Source organism: Glycine soja, chromosome 14 (genome assembly GCF_004193775.1).
Source record: "Glycine soja cultivar W05 chromosome 14, ASM419377v2, whole genome shotgun sequence".
Taxonomy (NCBI): Eukaryota; Viridiplantae; Streptophyta; class Magnoliopsida; order Fabales; family Fabaceae; genus Glycine; species Glycine soja.
The window spans coordinates 4359061-4377956 of record NC_041015.1 but is presented as its reverse complement, the minus strand read 5'-3'; the positions used below and the strand labels follow the sequence as shown (position 1 = coordinate 4377956).

The following is an 18896-nucleotide window of genomic DNA, read 5'->3' as shown; positions in this document are numbered from 1 at the left end:
GGTGACAATACTGGAACGCGGAAGCAACAAGAACCCAACAGCTTTAAATACATATCATATCATATGATCCTTGTCATTAATATCATATGTTTATATCTCTCGGCTCGTATATAAATACACTCGTCAAATCATGTGTTGAAGAATAACTTGAATTAATTAAAATCCTATGTTATTTGTTAAGTTTGTGTTAGGGTAATACAAGTAAAAGTGACGAGTGAAAAATGACCACGGGTCAAATTATTATTAACATTTTAATGTCAGATGTAATCATATCAATATTAATACACAGTTTCATTTAGAACTATATAATTAAGTGTGTTTAGACGAAAATAATACTTGGATGGGGCCCGGGTTAGGATAATTTTCCGTAAGATTTTAGGTTCAAGATTTATTATTATCATTATACAAAAGAAGAAAAAAAAAGTAGCATTCTGATGTTTGGATATGCGTGTATTCAGTCTCTTTCATGCCTTTCCAGCCATCAACTCTTTTCATTTCCATTACTTGTACCTAACACCATAGATAGTTACAATTATGAATGTCTTTGTTTTCAGCGGAACAACACCTTTGAGCTTGGAAGCACGGGGAAAACCATAAACAACTATGAACTTCAAAGATTAAAAAAGAAATGCTAATTTATATGTTGTTACGGTTAAAAGAAAAATTATGATCAGGGTACGTAGAGTCCCATCTCATTTTTCCCCCTTTTGTTTGGATATCTCACACCTTTCTTATAAAAAACAAATCCCGTGTAAAATTAATACTGAAGTTTCTCCTTCCTTTCCAGCAATGCATTTCTGTCTACTTGAATTATTGACAATTTGGCATTATAGAGACTCCTAATTAACAGCTTAACTCAACACAGGCAGGGCAAATTAGTAGCATGTGGTGGTTTAGTCCATGTGATTGACAAAAAAATGATATAATTTTCCGAAATACATTTGGCAATTGTAAGATTAATACTAGATCTAACTAATAAGAACATGAGCATGGATTTATGTCTAACTATATTTTTATGGGTAAAAGAATTTATTGATAGAGAACAAGAGGTACTCTAACCACATACGAAAAAGTTTTTGTACTAAAATCACATAGAAATACAAGCAATTGGATTATGCACCAATCAAGAAAAGATAAAACTTTGCTACCTAGATTAGATTGAACCAAGACCACGAGTGAACGTTAATCAATGGGTCATGAATTTATGTTAAAGTTAAATGCACCTATATATCTTTTTCAAAGTATTGTATAATTAGTTTTTTTATTGTATTAGAGTATATAATGTGAGAGATCTAACTTAATCTAAAAAACTAACTCAAGAAGTGAGAATTGTTTCCCACTTATATATCCTAACGTAGAATTATTTTTTAGTCGATGTTGAACTTGGATTATTTACAATGATACTTGTTAAACGTGACTTGGGTTATATCTTTACAAAATCAAGAAATTTAGATCAGAGCCTTTTTCAATGAAGAAAAGAAATCAATAATAAACTATTAGTATGATATCTGCTGAGCGTTTCTTTATTGGACAAGCTAATAATTGCAACTAGGAAATTAAAAAGTGGACGCAGTAATTTCAGTGTCCGTGATTTAAATACCACAGTTCAAGTTATATATACAGAAATCCATATCATCATGTGAACATCCATGTCGAATTTATGTACAGATTTTGGATATATGGAAGCTAGACAAGGGATAATTATGTGTGAAAATTAATGCGGTTTCAAAGCTAATAATGGATTCTAATCTGTTTATTGGCACTGAATGGAACCTCCAGCTAGCAAGTATACATGTTATAATCGTAACATATGTACGCAACAAAAGCATATAAATCATGACATTTTAATTTCACTTTCAAGCGGGAAAATAGATTAAAAAAAATGAAAATCAGCTTCGGTGTCTCATATACGATGAGAAGGGTATGATGGCACGTGTGGAGAGAGAAGGAGAAAGAAGACAAGAGTTTGATTGCTGGTGCGAGAAAGGATCGAGAGTGGAGGAGAGCCTAAAAAGCCCCCGTGAGGAGTGTTTGGAGGCATTCCAAAATCACAACTAAACATCCTTTTGTTGCTTCTCCTTCACTTCTTTCGATGGCCAATTTTCACTATCACGAGTTGATGATTCCCCTTCTCCCATTTTTTCTTCCAACTCAAAAACTTATGCCAGATATTACATTTTTTCCAATATACCCAAGTGCTGTTCATAGCTAAATATAATTATATTTCCTTAGTTTAAAAACTAAGTGGTAGTTCCTATTTTCCTGGCATACAACTATATATATAAGTTAATTACAAACTATATATATAATTGTTCCTGTAAACTAAAATAATTAAATTAGATGTTCTCATGACTTGAGCTTGAATTTAAAATTCTCTTGATTAATTATTTATTATTTCATTATAACTCTTACATAAGGTAATGCATATCACTCAACATATTTTTTTGGGAAAGTGTTTAGTATTTAGAAAATAATCATTATTTTTTCTTTTAAAATTTGTTTCAGAAGTTGACAGAAATTATTATTGTTTGAAAACTTGATAAACTAACACCCTTAACTTTTAAATAAAAAAAAAGAAGAAGCCAATTCAATGATCTGGTATACTGCTATTAGATATGTATTATATATATTAATGAAATTCCATAATCTTCTAGCTGCACCACATCAATAATCAATAAGTTAACACTTGGCAAAGAGAAAGAAGCATTTTAAAATTGGGCAAATGGAAAGACTCCAAAATATATAAAAGGGTACTTTTGTAAGTTCAACCAAAATGTATATAGTATTTATTTATGAATAAACTGAGACAGTCATGTTGGAAGAAAACACATGAGATCATATGGATTTGAGAGCTCATCCCTTCTTTTAAATGACCACAGAACTCTGCAGAGTTGATAGCAAAAAGAAAAGCACCAGAGGGAAAGAAAGCCAGAAGAAGGATCATAAGAGGAGAGAGAGAGAGAGCACACAAAATGGTTTCCAAAGAGCAAAAGAGAGCAGCACTGCATGAGAAGCTGCAACATCTTCGTTCTATTACTAACTCTCATGCTGTAATTCCCTACATTATCTCCTCTGATATCTTTCTTTCCATTGGATTTCTCCGTGAACATTCTCAATGAAATAAGCCAATTGCCTAAAAGAATGTTCAGTTAGACAGTAATATTGTTATACACTTATATATACTCCCCTCTGCTATTCAATTCCTCTTCCGAATTTGATTCCATTTTTGTTAAAGGAAACAATCTTCTTCCTTGCTATTTTTCTTATTATTCAAATCTCACATAGTCATATATATAATTTTCTTTTTCCTTATTGACCAAATTCATATTCATTCTTTTTGCATCTACGATTATCTTTCTATGCTCTCATTTCCATATATATCTGGGTATATAGAAAACTGAAGCACAAAGAAATAAAATGATTTATGATGAATATTAGTTATTCCAATATAATATTATTGAAAATAGTGATTGACAACTTTCTTTAATTTAATATCATTTGTCTTGTAAACCAACGCATATATATATAGCTGTTTCCTATCAATTATATGCAGCTTATTGAGATAGTAAACCATCTAATTATTATTATATGCATGGTTGATGGCAGCTAAATAAAACCTCGATCATAGTCGATGCATCAAAGTATATCGAAAAGTTAAAGCAAAAGGTAGAAATACTGAATCAAGAGATAGCCTCAGCAGAGACTTCAAGTGTCCACAACCCTTTGCCTATGGTATTTTCTTAATTGAGAAAAGTTTACAGCATCATCTATATTCAACAACTCCTGTACATATATGTTTGATCAAGTTCCTTGCAATATAAAAACATTGATTGGAGTGACATTTTTGCTGAATGGACTTGTGCAGGTTACAGTAGAAACCCTAGAAAAGGGATTTCTTATAAATGTTTTCTCGGCAAAAGGGTGTTCAGGTCTGCTTGTTTCCATATTGGAGGCCTTTGAAGAGATGAGACTCACTGTACTTGAAGCTAGGGTTTCTTGTACAGACACTTTTCGATTTCAAGCAGTTGGAGAAGTAAGCTGATATACACATACATAGCAAAGAAAAACTATTACAAATGCTTATTTATTTTCAACATGTGTATCATTGATCTCTCTCACTCTCTTTTCCTTGAATGTTAACAATACTTTAGGATGTCACATGTGTTGTCCTTTTATAAAACGTTCCTCACTGGGGGACGCCAGTAAAGGGACATAGTTACTGTGTGCATTAATTGATGGTCATGCATATACAGTGTTAAATTAATCTTAACCTTAATTGTCTACTACGTACAATGTCTTTCAGTAACGAATTAATATTATACATTTTCTTGCATTTTTTCTCCAATGTGTATAGTCATGTATATAAGAATGACGGCAAAATATGAATGTAACTTTTGTAGAATGAAGAACAAGCGGAGACAATTGATGCACATGTTGTGCAACAAGCTGTGGTACAAGCAATAAAGAATTGGAGCAAAAGTGGCGATCAAGAAGAGTAAATCAGTAATCAAATATCTGCTATATATATATATATATATATATATATATATATATATATATATATATTGCATTTTCCATTTTTTTTCTTATCCCATTTTGCTTCATGTTGGCTAACTGGCAAATTGTTCCTTGAGGAATCAAGCGTCATATAAGATAGCTTCCAATTTTATATATATATAATATGCCAGCTATAAGAGAATGATAAAGAGTAGTTGATGGTTGATCAAATTTAAGTATGGAGCCAGCATATACATATCTAATATATATCCACATATATACATATAATATACATATAATGAAGCATAAACAAATGAATATATAATACATCTTTTTTTAATATATATAAATGAGGAGTCGAAAATTATAATTAGGTTAACCTCACGATGTAATGAATGAATGATTAATTATGAGTTTATTTTTCTTCAAATCATGCCAAGATTAGTTCCCTGGACAATGTTCTTAAGGTCAAAAGTATAATGAAATGAGGCTAACCAGATGAGACACGTAAAACTTGAAATGACACCTCCCTAACGGAGTTTAGTACAAAAAAAGGTAACAAAGATGTGGCCTACTGAAACTTCAAGCAATGAAAGTTGACACCTGTTACACATGGAATTGGCAAGTGATGAATGCTTTCAAGTTAATCATGAACCGAAGACACGAGACCTCACGGTCGCTCAGGCGCTGCACCATCCTTCAGCTTATAAAAATGGTCTTTGCATGGTAAACAACTGAACGTATAAATTTGTAAAAAATGAAGTATATTGGGCCTTTATTCCTTATAATGGGCACATATATTCTTCTACTGTGCCCTTTGGACTTTTGAACATTATATACATAAAGGGCTACGCTTTTGAAAGTATAAACTATACAATTTTTGGATGATTTAATTAAGTTTTAAGTCGTTAAATTTTTTCAAATTTTGGTTTGTATTTTTTAAACTTGTGTTTGACTAATTAAAGTTTTTTAATTTTTTTTCTATTAAAATTTTCAGTTTCTAAATTTTTGTTTGACCGGTCAAATTCCCTAAATTCTTAAAAATTTCAGTTTAGTTTTTAAATAAAAGTTTGAGCCCATTATTTTTATTTATTTAATGAGATTTCAAGAACTAAAAACTAAATTTTTTAAAAATTTAGGAACTAAAAATTTTAATGGAAAAAAAGTTAAGGAACATTGACCCATCAAACAAAAATTTAGAGACTAAAAATTTTAATAGAAAAAAGTTAAGAAATCTTGATCAGTCAAACTAAAGATTAGGGACTAAAAACTGAATTTTAAAAAAATTTAGGAACTAAAAACTTAATTAACTTTTTCTAAATTGTATGAGTTATGTACACGTAAAAAAAACTCTTAATCACTTATCCTTAATTGTTTCCTAACTCTAACCAAAGAAAAAATGCATCAATATGGGTTCAAGACTTCAAGTTTTGATCGTATACTATTACACATGTTACCTTTAGCAACATTTTTTTGTCTGATATTTAATAAAAATGTTGCTAAAAACCTTTGAAAATATTTAAAAAATATCATTAAATATAAATAAATAGTATTAATATGTTTTCATGATATTTTATCAAATGTTATATATAGTTCATGTCGTTAAAACGTTTAGGTTAGGGTTTGGGCTTGGGTCGAGGTAAGAGTGGGAGGAGGAGGAGTTTGGGTTTGGGTTGGGGTCGAAGTGGAAGGAGGACATTTTGGGTTTGGGTTATAGTAAAGGGAAGAGGGTCAGGGTCCATAGTGGTTTAGGTTTAGGTTGGGGTTGGAGTAAAGGGAAGAGGGGTTTGGGGTTTGGGTCGGAGTGGAAGGAAGAGGGGGTTGGGTTTAAGTTTGGGTAAGGGTGGGGGGAGGACAAGTTTGGGTTAGGGTGGAGGGAGAAGGTGTCTTTGGTGCATGTAAGTCACAAAGAGACTAGGAGTTGAACCTAGACTTGAATAGACATGGCAATGGGGCGGGTCGGGTATGGGTATTGTTTCCCCAATTCCTTACCCCGACTCTTCAACATATCCCCATACCCGTACTCAATACCCGACAGGTTTGAATTTATTGTCTCATCCCCGTACCCGTCGGGTATCGGGTATCCCCAACCTCGTTCCACACACCATTTAGAAAAATATTTTTTTTTTTGTAAAAAAATATTAAAAATTTGATTTTAGAAAAAAATAAATTGATTGTTAAACATTTATTTTTAACTACTTATATATCAATAGATTTATTATAACGCGTGTGTCTACATAAATAGTTAAGAAAATAATATTAAATTATGTAAAAATTTTAAAATAAAATTAACTAGTAATAAAAATTATATGCCTTTTGATTAAATTATGCAAAAATTCTAAAGATTTTAAGTGGCGGGACGGGTTCGGGTTCGGGGTCGGGACGGGTCTAGTAATCCCATACCCGTACCCGTACCCGACTTTTGGTTATCGGGAAAAACCCGAACCCGAACTCATACCCGGTCAACTCGGATATTACTCGTCAAAGTCGGAACGGATTCAGACGGGTACCCACGGGTACGGGTTTTCTTGCCATGTCTAGACTTGAATTTTGGTTGTCCTATACTCCCACTCCTAGTGCTTGTACTCTTAGTCATACTCAATAGTTTGTTTTCGATATCATCCACATCATGCGTATCAATAATGATAGAATCTAGATCTGTTAGAAGGTGGTTGCAAATGGTCGTATAACTTTTCAAGGATTAAATTTTTCAAGTACACAAAAACACATAATGTCCATTAGGGAGATACCTAAGCCAATCTATGAAACCCTTAATCCACCTTAAAAACTGCATAAGCCACTAAATTGAATGGCACATTGCAAAGATACTGAAAAGGACCCTAAAAACTTAATGGTGCAAGGGTTTATTGTTAGGACATGCGATCTTTTCCGGGCATTAATATCCTTTATATGCATGTGATGCATAAAATATGTTTACAAAAGATAAGTATACCCATCTAAAAGTATTGTGGACTTGATAGTCTAGATATCGTGACTTAGAGATTAGTTATATTCTTAAATAATTTAATTTGTATAAACTAAATAATTTTAGAATAAAAATATTATAATTAGAAGCCCCCAAAATCTCCCTCACATTCTTTTTCCAATCCAAAAAAGTTTTCACACTGTGCATAGGTCACTCAAAGTCAAATTTCGTACACAAAACAAAAGGATGAAACTTGAGAATTATTATATTTTAGAAAAGTTTCAATTTTTATTATTTTCTTTCATGTACGTAATTTATTCCTCTTTACATTTTACAACTCAATTGAACAAAAATAATTTTTCATGCTCGGGTTGATATTACTAAGTTATAATATTATATAAAAATTTAATACTTATATAAACTAAATAAAAGATTTAATACCTTTTAAAGAAATAAGACCCTGAACGGTTGCCCACCTTGATGGTACTCGGGCTAAGCGAAAGGTAACGTGTGCGCAAAAATCCCAACTAGTTAGTTGAATCCCCGTGGCCATGGTAGCTAGACCCGTCAGGCTGACCCATGGCCCACATAAATAACCCCCTGTTAAGTATATAGTTTGCATCGAATTAAAAGTAAGCTTTTGCTTCCAAACAAATTTATATTTGTGACAAACTTCTATGTTAACAATATTTGTAGTGAGGAAGGTTTTTTTTTTTATATAAATATCTATTTTGATCTTAAAATTGTAAATCGATAATAAATTGATATTTAAAAGATCAAAGATTTAAATTTTATTCTTAAATGGATAAAAAAGTATAATATATTAGCTAGTATAATAAAGATAAATATTTTTTCAAAACAAAAAGAAAACCTAATAACAATTGAGTAAATTCTTGAAATAACCCATTAAATATATCCGTGTTTCACATTTATATTTTTATAACTAAATATGATCCAATACGAATAATTTATACTAAATTTTTATTTACCATTAAAATATTATAATTTTTTAATTAAAACAATATTATAGAAAAATATAGAAGTTTTATAATATCAGTTGTCTTTTCCATGGGCTTTATACAATTCAATCACCGAGTTGATCTGAGAACATAGAAACTTGTCTGTTTCCCCCCTCTGATAATATTAAATATAAGTAATTAAAGAAACAGAAAAGAGTACAGCAAGTTGATGATATATATGATAGAGGACCCTCTCCTCATCTAAATATGCATTATTTTATTTTAATATTTAATAATTTTAGTAAGGACTGAGGAGGTCTCATTCAACAAGCTGGGCCACACTTGGAGCATGATAAGCCGCGACACCAGACAACACTGCCAGTGTTAACGCTTGGCCATGCAATCTTAAAACCAAAACAACAAAAATTCAGAGGAACACTATTATGGACGTCAATGTGTATGTACAATTGTGGGACATGCATATGGCATGGATAAGTCTAAGACTAGGCTTCATTGGAGACCTTCCAGAGGCCCCACAGTCCCCCTACAACCAACACCAATGTAATTTAGTTATAACGAGATTTATCACCAACTATAAATTTTGTTATACTAGATAGTAGAGATTTCACATTGATTAAATATTAAATAAAATACTGTTTTGAATCATTGATATGGTTACAAATATTGTCTTTTTCATTTATGGAAGTTCAGAACATTGGTAAGAAATATTCTCTAGCTAACACATTCTTTTAAATATATTTTCTTTTATTGGATAAAATTGATTGGAAATTAGAAAATCAGAAAGAAAATTTGATTAAATAAAACATGAGACACATAATAGAGTGTACAAAAAAAATGTGTTAATTAGAGAGTTTTTCTATTGTTTCTCTATGATCAAAATAGAGTACATAAATGATGGGGAAGGGGGAAAACTTGTTAATTAGTTGGACATAACTTACCAACTGTGGCTAACTTGTGCTTTGAAACCCAAAATTGAATTGCATCCATGTAGAATCTTTTGTTGCTCGATCTCTGAGAGGTTAAGGGAGGGAGAGGGTGAGTTTGTAATTTGAGCTTCTTTTGTGGCCCCTTGGTTTGTTAATTAATTTACAGGGGGTTTCTGTCTGTTTAATTAGAACTGTGAAAAGGTTAAACAAGAGGAGGCTTACGCTGGTTTTGTTTTGGAGGACGATGTTGCTTTAGGTGAAGTAGTGATGAGCCTTGTGGATTTTGGTGGTCGTTTAAGATACATAAAGGCATGATTAAGTGTTTAATGATGGATGGAATAAAATAATATGTCGGCAAAAAGGATGGAGGATAAACAAAAATGAGATACAATAAAGTTATTATGGTATTATGTAAATATTTTATGAGAGAATTGATTAAGTTTATATTTTACATATCTAGTTTAATTTATTTTAGAGAGTACTTTTATAATTATCTGAAAGTTTTTTGGAAAAATATTTTTAAAATTGATTTCAAATAAAAATAAAAAAATAATACGAAACACAAAGGAGTTAACAAATTAAAGTAAAATATAACAAACTTTAATTTATGTCATTTTTTACTATTAAATCCAAACATATTCTAAAATTAAACGAATCTTCATGCATATTTATAATTTATTTTTATTTAGTTACACATACTGTGAGTATTGTGAATACTATTATAAAAATTAACTTTACTCACGTGTTGGTGTTAAGGGTCTAGAATGTATGATTGGGTATTTTTTTTAGTGTGAAGTAAAGATACCAATTCTTAAAATAAAATAAATTAAAGTAGTCCTTCATCAGGAAAAAAAAATCAAAATTCAACTGAGAGATAAATAAAATAAAATCAAACAAAAAATATTTTTGTTAACTTGAATATTATTTTAGCAATTTAATTTTAATTTTAACATATTAATTATTTGTGTCCAATCATTTAATTAATTTTAAAAATATTTTATCATAAGACTAATAAAATATTTTCATAAATGCAAATAATCATTATGCGTGTCATATTTATGTTGGCTCAATTGGATTCGATATCAACAGGGTCATATTCATATTGGTATAATTTATTTAATATATATAATGTCAAGCATACCTTAACTTTTATTTTATATTTTAAAATTTTGTAGTTTAATATTATTCATAACGTCTAAATTTCTGTTACCAAAATATTATATTAATCCAACTAAAAAAATGAAATCATAATTTTGATCCGAATCTGAATCCAAATAGTTAGTTTAATCTAAATATAAAATCAAAATAGGGTCAAGTTACTGGACCAAAAAAGGGAAAAAAAAAAAAAGGATAAGGTCAAGTGAGACCCGTCCAAACTCTACCAATCTACCATACCACCTTATGCTTACAGTTAACCAAAAACACTTGCATGAGTTGCATTTCACGCCACCGTTAACATGGCCTACATCGCATGTACTTCAAGAAATAAATAAGTAAATTTATATTTTAGGTTTTACAAACTTTTTATTATTTTTAGATTGTAGTATTAGTTATTTTAAAATAACTGTTTTAAAAATTGACACAATGATAAAAGATAAAGTCTTCCACGTGCATGGAAATAATAGAAATGGATCATAGCATTTCACCCCAGAAAGAAAAGAAAAAAGGATAATGTAGAAAGGAGCACCACAATTTTGACAAGTTGGTGAAGCGATCATAAAAGTTATAAGTAATATTTTGGAGCTGGAAAAGCCGTTAAAAACAATGTATTACAAAAAATATTACTACTATTAATATATTGGGACTGGAGTGTGGTGACATTACAATTTTATAATACAGCACTATTAAGGCAAAAAGAGCATCAAGTTCAGTACTTTTCAGCCTGGATAGTTGTTGATTCCATTTATAAAACTGCATATGCGTTTTGAACCTCCTAAAGATACATTGAACCACTAATTAAGGACAGACTCTCGGTTCAATGTTTTTCCCTTGGCGTCTAAGATTGTTGTGAAACCACTTTCCATCTATAATTTTTATTTTGTTCGATACACATAACATTAGAAAGTAGCATATTTTAAAAAGAACTTCGATTTGTTTAAGATTTTTCTTTTTGTAAAATAATATATGCTTAGCATCAAACAAATTATCAACCACGACTACAGTCTAGTGGGTTCATAGAGGATGAAGAAGAAGAATTATGGGTGTGTGTAGAGTTAAAACGAATAGAAAATCGGTGAATACTTTATACTTATAATATAGTATAAAAAAATATACGTAAGTATATTTATAAAGCTGATATTTTTTATAAGACACGTTTATATAAAGTAGAACGATATAAAATATATATAATTATTTAAGTAAACACTAATATTTATGATTGTTTATACACATTCAAATGCATTTATACTAAAATGTTTTTTATTAAAATAAAAAAACAGAATAATATAAAAATTATAAATTATAAATTTAATACAAACGCAAAATATTACTATTGGACTAGTTTTAATAAAAAAAAGAAGAAGAAATTACGTTCTAACTATTAATGAGGCCTACGAATGAATATTGAAAGAGTAAAAGTCTATTTGGATGAGTTTCTTTAAAAGTATTTTTGAGAGAAAAAATAAGATGAGAAAAGTGATATGAACTTTCCGATTATTTAAAATGAATTCTCTTAACCAACATTAATTAATTTGTGAAAATTCTTTTATATAGTTTCTAAGAGGATATTTAATAGAAAACTCATTTTAGTTTATCCAAAAACTCATTTCATTCTTTGGAATTGGAATTGTTATTAGTTCCAGTAAGTTGTTATTGGCTCCTATCATCTTCCGGAATTTTTTAAAAAAAGCCCTTTCTCATAATGCACAATAGAAATACACTTTCATTATATTAATGAGAGTGTAAAAAATATTGTATAACAAAATCATGATTTTGTTGTATATTTTTTTTCTCACCCCATTAGTACAACAAAAATGTATTTTGTTGTGTAACTATGAAAAAAATGCATAATTGAATTACAATTTCGTTGTGCAAGTGGGGATTAACAAATAATGAACAACCAAAGTATAATTCCATTGCACAATATATAACAGAATCATACTTTCAGTATACATTTTTTTTTTGCTTTTTTTATTGTTTGATAAATAGAAATAACTTAGGTATTAATTGCATAATTTGCAACCCAAAATTTTTATGATTTCATTGTATGAAAATTTATATAGCACACCAAAATCATTATATCACATAAATTATAACACAATAGAATCATGATTCTGTTGTGTTAGAGACATTGTAGGTGGGAAAGAGTGGGTGCCAATATTGGGGGAAAGGAGACAAATAATATTTTGGTATTTGTGCATTGATGGTAGGGATTAGAAGCAATTTTGGAGGTGCCAATATCAATTCCCTTCAATTCTTTAATTTTATTTTTATTTTTTACTCCCACTGGTGTTTCTAGAAAATTTTACCAAGAGAGACAAAAGAGACCGTAAGGCCTAGCCCGTATTGGATGAGAAGGCCTCCGTACGAAGTATTCATATTACCCAACCCAAATTGCGTTGTCCGTGCTTTGTTCTTCTTCTTCTTCTTCTTCTTCAAGCGAAAATAAAAATAAAAAATTCCCGCTAACACAGAAGCTTCTTCCTCAATCTTCTTCTTCTTCCTTCTCGTACTTCCCTGTTAAATTTCCGCACTCTCAACTTCATTTTCTTAAACCACAGTAAAATGGAAAGCCAAAGCCAAAGGCAGAAGAAGTAAGAATGGAAGCAAGTAACGAAAGACGAGTGCTACCTCGCAGAAAGCCTCTCTCCGATCGCACCAACACTTCTTCTCCCTCCGCTGTTCCCCTCAAACCTCTCAAAACCAAAACCCCTTCTTCCGCACCCGCTAAATGCACCGCCACCAATCTCGATAGTGCCCCAAACCCTACCTCTCCTTCTCCATCGCTCAAAACCCCCTCTCCCTCTCTCCACGGTAATTATTCATTCCAGCTTAGCAATACTTCAATTTTAATATAGCATATTTAATTGCTCTGTTTAGTTACTGCCTATAATTATCGTTTTTTCTTCTTCTTTCCTTCAGAGATTGTTGATGTTGAAGCTTCCGAGCCTATCACAGTCGTGTACAGCCGAAGACGTTCTTCAAACAAAAGAAAGAAGGATAAAGGGAAGGCTGTGGCTGTTCCTTTCACTACCACGCCCAATTTCAAGATCTCTCATACTTGGTAATTACTACTAATTCCCTTCTCTTTTGCCTAGTGGAAGTTGTGTTGAGTTTAAGAAACAATGATTGAGGGAGAATAGGAGGAGTGATTTTCGAATTTCTGTGATTGGGTAATTAAATGCTAAACATTGTGATAGAGTGGATTTTAAGAGAAATGCTAGTAGCACACTCTTTTAAACACATTGTTTATTATTATTTGCTGAAATTTATTGGAAATTATAAAATTGTGAGACCTACTTCTCATTTAATGAATTTTACTTCTACTAAATTTTAAGTAATAGTAGAGTTTATTAGATAGTGTGTTGCTACTTAAACATTTCACAGTTCTTGAAAGGAGTTTGCTAAAGTATTTGTGGACTTTGCTGTTTGGATTGGCTATATATGTATGAATGCATGGAAAAGTCTTGGTCTTGTGAAGCTTTCCTGAATAGGTTACTGATTCAGAGTTATCCCTTTTTGTTTCACTTTTTTTTTTAGTCGGTCCTGCTTTGCTGTTACAATGCTTTATACCCTTATCATTTTATGTTTCATTCGATTCTGTGTTGGTATCTATGTTATAGTTGGATAGATCCATTATATCTCTTGTCTTGATTTACGGAATTGGATTTGATTTTTGCTTTTTATTGTCTCTTTCCTGGAAGTTCTACCATATAATTATTGTTGTGTATGATTTTGTGATGAAAAAACAGCGATACAGAGGATGAGTTTGAAGGTGTGAACCTACCCAAGGCCAAGGCAATGACAGTTCCTCGTACAAAGGTATATTAATTTACTATTGTGTTCCCGAGTTTGTGGTTTTATTAGGGAACTCAAACCCCTTGACTGTAGGGATATTGAATTGGTTATTCAGCAGGAACTTGTTCTTGTTAAAAATATTGCAATGAGCATTTTCCGAGGATTGTTTATTTACTGTTTAAGATGAGTATTCCTGCCTTTTTAGTGGGTATGTCAATCTCTGGCATGAGTAATCTTATGTCTGTCATCTATACTTCAAACAATTTTATGCCAACCTCCCTTGATATCTCTACATAGACAATTTTATAATGTCTATGAAATTTACTCACATCTAAAATATAATGGGTATTTTCACTATATGTGTATTTGAATTTGTGTGAAGGGTGAATCCTGATGCAATGGTAAGATTGCCACCTGGTGATCCGGTCACGGGTTATATAGCCTCAGATACAACGTATTCATTCATTGGGATGTACTGGGAACCTTTTTCACTGGACCACCATTTTTATAGCATTTGGAGTAGTTTTATAGTGGGTACAATGGAAGTTGATCACATTTCAATCGCAGATAGTTGTTGTGACTCCCAACTATTTAGATTTCCTTTGCCATCACACTGTACTCATTGTCCTAATAAAATCTTTGAAATAGTTGTTGGGTGGAAGTAGAATATATAATTTTCTGGTACTTTCTAGCTCATACACTTCTTTTTCCTCCTGCACATGACATTTTCTTTTGGCAGGGGGCTTGCTTACAGGCTATAGATTCTGCATACTTCTTGTTTCTTGGTTTTATGTTCAATCATGCAAAATAAATATTTTGCTAGTGTCTGATGCATATTTTCTGAATTTTCAGAAACAGCGTGCTTTGTCATCTGAAAAAGATGAGTTCAAGGATCACCAGCTGCAAGAATTTATACAAAAACAGAAAGCTTACTTTAAAGAGATTGATGAATTTGAACTGGAGGTTGAATCTGGTGATGAGTTGGATTAGGTGGAAGAGATGTAATATAACTGTAAATAGCAGCTTGAAATTTCTGTTTTTGTAGGCTGTATAGTTGAGATATCGTAATTTTCATGAGATGAAGTAACTAGCTCGCAGCCATCTCTGACTATATATTGTAATATTCTAGTGGGAACAATCGAAGTTAAAATTGTTGTGCCTAACACTGTAACACATTAATTGTCCTTAGAATTTTTTCTCTTATTTCTCTTGTAAATTTCTTCTCAAAGTTATAATTCATTTAATTTGTGATTTTAATGCCTGCTTTGTTTTAGGCTGATGATTCTTTAAAATCCTTACCGGGCAAATGCAAAGAGATACAAATTTTCTGGATAGATAGCTAGATATTGTCGTTCATTTGATGCTATAAGTCTGCTGGTTATGTTGATTGTCGTTCATTTGTCACAAAGTCATGTGCATATATGGTGTACATATAAAACTACGTAGTTCATTGATGATAAACCAGGTTGCTTGACGGTTCGAGGATCAAATTATTCGACATAACTTTGGAGGAGGGAAATAAAATTTATATTAAAAACATATTATACATCATCACTTGCTAACGTTTAATTGACTTTCCCACAATTGATTCTGATCTGGCCCTGGCTTCCTGTAAGAGGCTTGATGTTGCTCATTTTGAGCATGCCCTTGGCAAAGTCTTCAAAGAATGCAGCAGCATTGGTAGCATATTTTCTTACCAGATTGTCAGTAGAACTGCCATTGAACAGCTCCTGATCGGAATGGAGAAGGGCCTTCTTACTCACCAAATTCTGAAAGTATAGATTATCAAAATGGATTGGAGTTTGGTGGTCAAGGGGTTCGAGTGTTTTATCATTTCCACTTCTGGGGCACTTGCTCTGCAGGAACTTTCGGTAAGAGGGATCAACGTTGGAATCATTGTAGATGTGTGCTCGGAAATTTTTGCATTCAGCCAGGCCAATTGTATGTGCCCCTGTTATTGAAAAGATGCTGTTAGGTAGTTGAAGCACTTTGTGAATATGGGAAGCCAAAATTCAATTAGTATCCTCTTATTTCTTTAGTACGACAGTTTTTTTACAAAGGCAGAGGAAAACACAATTCAGTGCAGGAAATGGAAGGTATTATTATTTATTCTCCAGAAAAAAATGAAATGACCAAATTCACTAAAATATTTTTCCTAGCACAACTTTTGAACAACAAAGTGGTAATTTCTTTTGGCAATATATAGGTTGAGCAAAACTCAAACTGACGAGTGATGGTTTTAGATAATAGATAGATAGGAATAGGACACCACTCTTAATCATGACAATAACCGCGAAAAGATTTTATTTTTTTTACAGGTAATAGTCTCCAATAACTCACTCAATCATCTAGTTAGATTCCCTTGATAAAAGGATTGTTTTGTTACTCACTCAACAACCAAGACTTAAGAGTACTAGAATCCGTTGACTTGTAGAAACAAATAAAGACACCTAGATCAATACGATGGGATATTTGATAATGAATGAATAGAGTGAAAAAGAGATAACATGAGATGAACTCAAATAAAATGAGATCAAATGCCCTTGATTATTTATATTTTATGTTTAGGAAGAAATTTTTATCACATTATTTAAGAAGTAAACTAAACGGAATAATAAGAAAAGTAATAAATAATTAATCGGTTCAAATTTCATACCTCAATGGAAAGCAGATGAGTAAACAATGAGTTTTTGTTGGATTGCATGAAATAAAATAATTAAAAGTGAAAAGTGAGTTTTTAATTATAGATATGTTCAAAAAAATTATAATAATTATGTAAGTTTTAATTTTTTAAAAATGAAAAGTAAAAAATATTTTAGTATTTTTCTTAAAAGTGAAAAGAATTAGTTTATGGAAAAAGCTCTGGAAAGGCCGAATCACAAATTTACTTTCTTTAAGCTCAATGAAACGGACTATTTATCAATTTTTATTTAATTTCAGCCACCTTATTTTTAATAATTGAAAAATTGACGAATAATATTTATCATTTTTTTGTCATTGCATTTATTAATTTTTTTAATATCACTTCTATTCATTTAGTTAAAATGAAAAGAAAGAACAATTTCCTCAATTTTTTTATTATGAGTTCATCTCTTGCAAATTCTATTTAATAGGGATTATTTAGTCAAATAATTAAATTACTAATGCAACAAACTGCACATGTCATCGTAATAAGTGGTGAATCCAAGACCTTAAGTTAGTGGCTACAAATTATAAAAAATAAAATTAGAAGGTTCAATTATATAAATATAGATAAAATAAAATACAAAAATATAAAAATTTATTTACAAATTTGATAAATTTTAAAAAATGAGGAGGTGCAAGTGCACTCCCTCAAATGAACCTAGGTCCCCTCAATCCGCCATTGATCACAATCACTACACATATAAAATCACAACTTTAATTTGGAAGCCAAACGTGTTAAAAAACATTTATTTTAACTTATTTTTGTGGAAGTCTTCTCTTTTTGGAAAGCATTTGTTTTAACTGATTCAAGACATCTCATAAATTGTTATAGCACCTGAAAGAGCCACCAAATCTGTAACTGAGAGGCCTTGATTAGCAAAATTGTTTATCAGAGCAGTTAGACTGAGGAAAGGCCCAGGAATGCTATTATTAGCATCACTTCTGCTTGCTGTAGTAGAATCTCTTCTCCCCAACCCCACTTCCCAAGAAGGTCCTCCTAACTGAAAATGTTTTACACAAAAAGATATATAGTAAGTGCTATTAATTCAAGGGCCATAATAATTGATAACTTTGACTGGGATAGAAATAGAATCTCAGAATATTAGTATAGTATTATTACATAAACTACAGAATCTCTAGCTGACAAAGCAAGAATATCAGCACATGACACTACTCTGGGGCATTCTTTCTCCACACTGGCCTTAATATCATTAATCACGTTGAACCCTCTAGCTGATTGGTTGTTAGCTGCTGCTGTTTGCTCCCCAATGAAGTTGCTTGTATCATCCAACAGTATAGATGCATCACAACCCTGAAATATCACTATCTTAGGAAAGCAACTTGGAGGAATTTATTAGATAGTTTCAGACCACTACATGTTTATAGTTTCAATCAATTTCTAGGTGACATTCATTCAATTTTTTGTTTAATTTTAAAAAAACTAATAACACTTAACACTTAATTACGTGTCATATGAAGATTATTTGGATCATAATGAGCCAGACAATGTAATAGTTTCTCGCAACTTGCAACCTATACAAAAAAGGTTACATGATGTAAACATAAAATGTATGTCATATTAATTAAACTACATTATTAATTATATACTCACGTTTACAAAGCAGTCATGGAAATGCAATCGGAGTAAGGAAGCGCCCATGCGTGGTTCTTTCTGAATGGCTTTGGCCACTCCTTTCTTCACTATAGGCAACAAGTTTGGGCAGGTGCATGAGTAAAAGTCTGCACATAGTTCAGCCCCAGAAGCTGTAGTTGCACCGACGAGAACAAGCAAGAGGAAGTAGTAAGAAGCCATTGGAGCTTTCGTATTGAAGACATACCCAATCATTTGAGCTATCTCTTATACAGGGTTGGACTAAATTATTATTATTTTTTTAAATAAGCAAACATGTGTATTTATGTATGAGG

At 31.3% G+C, this 18896-nt stretch overlaps 3 protein-coding genes across 3 annotated transcripts; 2 read left to right on the top strand and 1 right to left on the bottom strand.

Moving 5' to 3' along the window:
* Positions 1-2823: 2823 nt before the first annotated feature.
* LOC114384619 lies at positions 2824-4710 on the top strand. Its single transcript, XM_028344326.1, has 4 exons — positions 2824-3050; positions 3607-3732; positions 3866-4033; positions 4401-4710. The coding sequence occupies exons 1-4, from the start codon at positions 2973-2975 to the stop codon at positions 4497-4499; spliced, it is 471 nt and encodes a 156-aa protein (XP_028200127.1). The 5' UTR covers positions 2824-2972; the 3' UTR covers positions 4500-4710.
* An 8183-nt stretch (positions 4711-12893) lies between these two features.
* On the top strand, positions 12894-15501 carry LOC114385290. The gene is made up of 4 exons (XM_028345302.1): positions 12894-13301; positions 13410-13551; positions 14240-14309; positions 15138-15501. The coding sequence occupies exons 1-4, from the start codon at positions 13088-13090 to the stop codon at positions 15273-15275; spliced, it is 564 nt and encodes a 187-aa protein (XP_028201103.1). The 5' UTR covers positions 12894-13087; the 3' UTR covers positions 15276-15501.
* A 204-nt stretch (positions 15502-15705) lies between these two features.
* On the bottom strand, positions 15706-18896 carry LOC114385289 (peroxidase P7-like). Its single transcript, XM_028345301.1, has 4 exons — positions 18583-18896; positions 18091-18282; positions 17806-17971; positions 15706-16236 (listed from the first exon to the last, which is right to left on the bottom strand). The coding sequence occupies exons 1-4, from the start codon at positions 18814-18816 to the stop codon at positions 15851-15853; spliced, it is 978 nt and encodes a 325-aa protein (XP_028201102.1). The 5' UTR covers positions 18817-18896; the 3' UTR covers positions 15706-15850.

Bases quoted from the DNA above. Each gene is read 5' to 3' on its own strand.
- LOC114384619 (XM_028344326.1), top strand. From the start codon at position 2,973: ATGGTTTCCAAAGAGCAAAAGAGAGCAGCACTGCATGAGAAGCTGCAA. The intron at 3,733-3,865 runs GTATTTTCTTAA...GGACTTGTGCAG, and splicing joins TCCACAACCCTTTGCCTATG to GTTACAGTAGAAACCCTAGA. The intron at 4,034-4,400 runs GTAAGCTGATAT...TAACTTTTGTAG, and splicing joins GATTTCAAGCAGTTGGAGAA to AATGAAGAACAAGCGGAGAC.
- LOC114385290 (XM_028345302.1), top strand. From the start codon at position 13,088: ATGGAAGCAAGTAACGAAAGACGAGTGCTACCTCGCAGAAAGCCTCTC. The intron at 13,302-13,409 runs GTAATTATTCAT...TCTTTCCTTCAG, and splicing joins CCCCTCTCCCTCTCTCCACG to AGATTGTTGATGTTGAAGCT. The intron at 13,552-14,239 runs GTAATTACTACT...ATGAAAAAACAG, and splicing joins TTCAAGATCTCTCATACTTG to CGATACAGAGGATGAGTTTG.
- LOC114385289 (XM_028345301.1), bottom strand. From the start codon at position 18,816: ATGATTGGGTATGTCTTCAATACGAAAGCTCCAATGGCTTCTTACTAC. The intron at 18,283-18,582 runs GTGAGTATATAA...GTGATATTTCAG, and splicing joins TCCATGACTGCTTTGTAAAC to GGTTGTGATGCATCTATACT. The intron at 17,972-18,090 runs GTAATAATACTA...AAACATTTTCAG, and splicing joins CTAGAGATTCTGTAGTTTAT to TTAGGAGGACCTTCTTGGGA.